This window comes from Anguilla rostrata, unplaced genomic scaffold (genome assembly GCF_018555375.3).
Source record: "Anguilla rostrata isolate EN2019 unplaced genomic scaffold, ASM1855537v3 scaf0841, whole genome shotgun sequence".
Classification (NCBI taxonomy): Eukaryota; Metazoa; Chordata; class Actinopteri; order Anguilliformes; family Anguillidae; genus Anguilla; species Anguilla rostrata.
The window spans coordinates 1-1464 of NW_026986235.1; the positions used below are offsets into that span (position 1 = coordinate 1).

Sequence of the window (1464 nt, forward strand, 5' to 3'; positions counted from 1 at the left end):
TTCAATTTTAAGTGTAATGATCTCCTTAATGAAAATGGTTCTTGGCACTGTTCAGTATGAGGGTAATCTTTTCCAAAGCTGATTGTGCATATGAATATTGAGCATCCATGTGACAAGCAAGCCAGGCCAGTACGGAAAGCCAACGGTGCCAAATTGTCTTAAAAAATACGTCACATAATGGCTATTATTTTTGACCTGTTCACATGGCATTAGTAGCCAGGTCAACGCTTTCCATACATCTTAATCACCTCAACATGCTGTTTTTCAACACGGAAAAAATAAACGTGTCAAACAAGTACCTTTTTGACTCGTTAAAGTTTGATGTGTTGGTTCTATTCATCTAAAGACATACAGTTTTCTGCTCCTGTTGACTTGGCAAGTTTTGCCTTGTCAACAGGTCAGGAACAACCATGATGCAACGTAAGGTGTTTTTAAGGCTTTTTGGCACCGCTGACTTTCCGTAGGCCAGGAGCGAGAGAACGTATGGAGTCAGGTTCCGCTGTGTTTTTGCAGATACAAGCGCAGCTTCACGCAGAGGCGCTGCTGGGCCGTGGTCGGAGCGTGCTGGCTGCTCGCCTTCGCGTTCAGTTTCACGCCCATGTTCGGCTGGTACAACCGCCAGACTCTGGCCAAGATGGTGGTGGAGAACTCCACCACCATCGCCTGCAGTTACTTGGACGTCATCCCCTTGACTTACCTGATCTACTTCCAGTTCTTTGGGTGCACGCTGCTTTCCCTGCTGGTGATGTGTGCCCTCTACGCACATCTCTTCCACTCCATCTCCAAGCGACTGCAGAGGAGCCAGGCCCGGGCCACTGAATCCCACGCGTACTACGCCAAAGAGCGGAAGCTGGCCAAGTCCCTGCTGCTGGTCCTGGTCCTCTTCGCCATCGGCTTGTTGCCACTGAGCCTCATGAACTGCGTTGAGTTCTTTGGAGGCGACGTCTCTCAGGACGTCTTCTATGTCGGGATCCTCCTCATGCACGCCAACTCCGCCGTCAATCCGGTCGTGTACGCCTTCAAGGTGCCGAAGATCCGCAGTGCGTACGTGGGGGCCTGGAGGAAGTGCACCCTCTGCTGGCAGCAGGGGGTATCGCAGAGCACTGAGAGCAAGGACATCAGCACCAAATCCAAATCCATAGAAGACCTGACCAAGGAACAAGATTATTCAGAAAGTAGTCGACACACCGTCTAACTGTTTGCCCATACTACCATCAATAAGCCATTCTGCTTACTGTTAATTATCAGCATAATTTTGGAACGCTGGCTGGGATTCAATCAACATTTGTCCTTAACTTTGACTAACAAAATCAAGAATTATCATCAATAATTTTGGCTGGACCGCAACAGCGGGGCCAGCCCTACAAACGCGAATGTCTGTGACTGAGTGAGTGACTGAGTGAGTGATGAAGTTACACCATTGGTCGGCCCGTCCATCCATGTATTAGGTTTTGACCTGGTCTT

At 49.1% G+C, this 1464-nt stretch overlaps 1 protein-coding gene across 1 annotated transcript; it reads left to right on the top strand.

The window, feature by feature from the left end:
* The first annotated feature begins 431 nt into the window (after window positions 1-431).
* LOC135246738 (adenosine receptor A3-like) lies at window positions 432-1464 on the top strand. Its single transcript, XM_064320053.1, has one exon. It carries the CDS (start codon window positions 599-601, stop codon window positions 1193-1195), a length of 597 nt encoding a protein of 198 aa, XP_064176123.1. The 5' UTR covers window positions 432-598; the 3' UTR covers window positions 1196-1464.

Bases quoted from the DNA above. Each gene is read 5' to 3' on its own strand.
- LOC135246738 (XM_064320053.1), top strand. From the start codon at position 599: ATGTTCGGCTGGTACAACCGCCAGACTCTGGCCAAGATGGTGGTGGAG.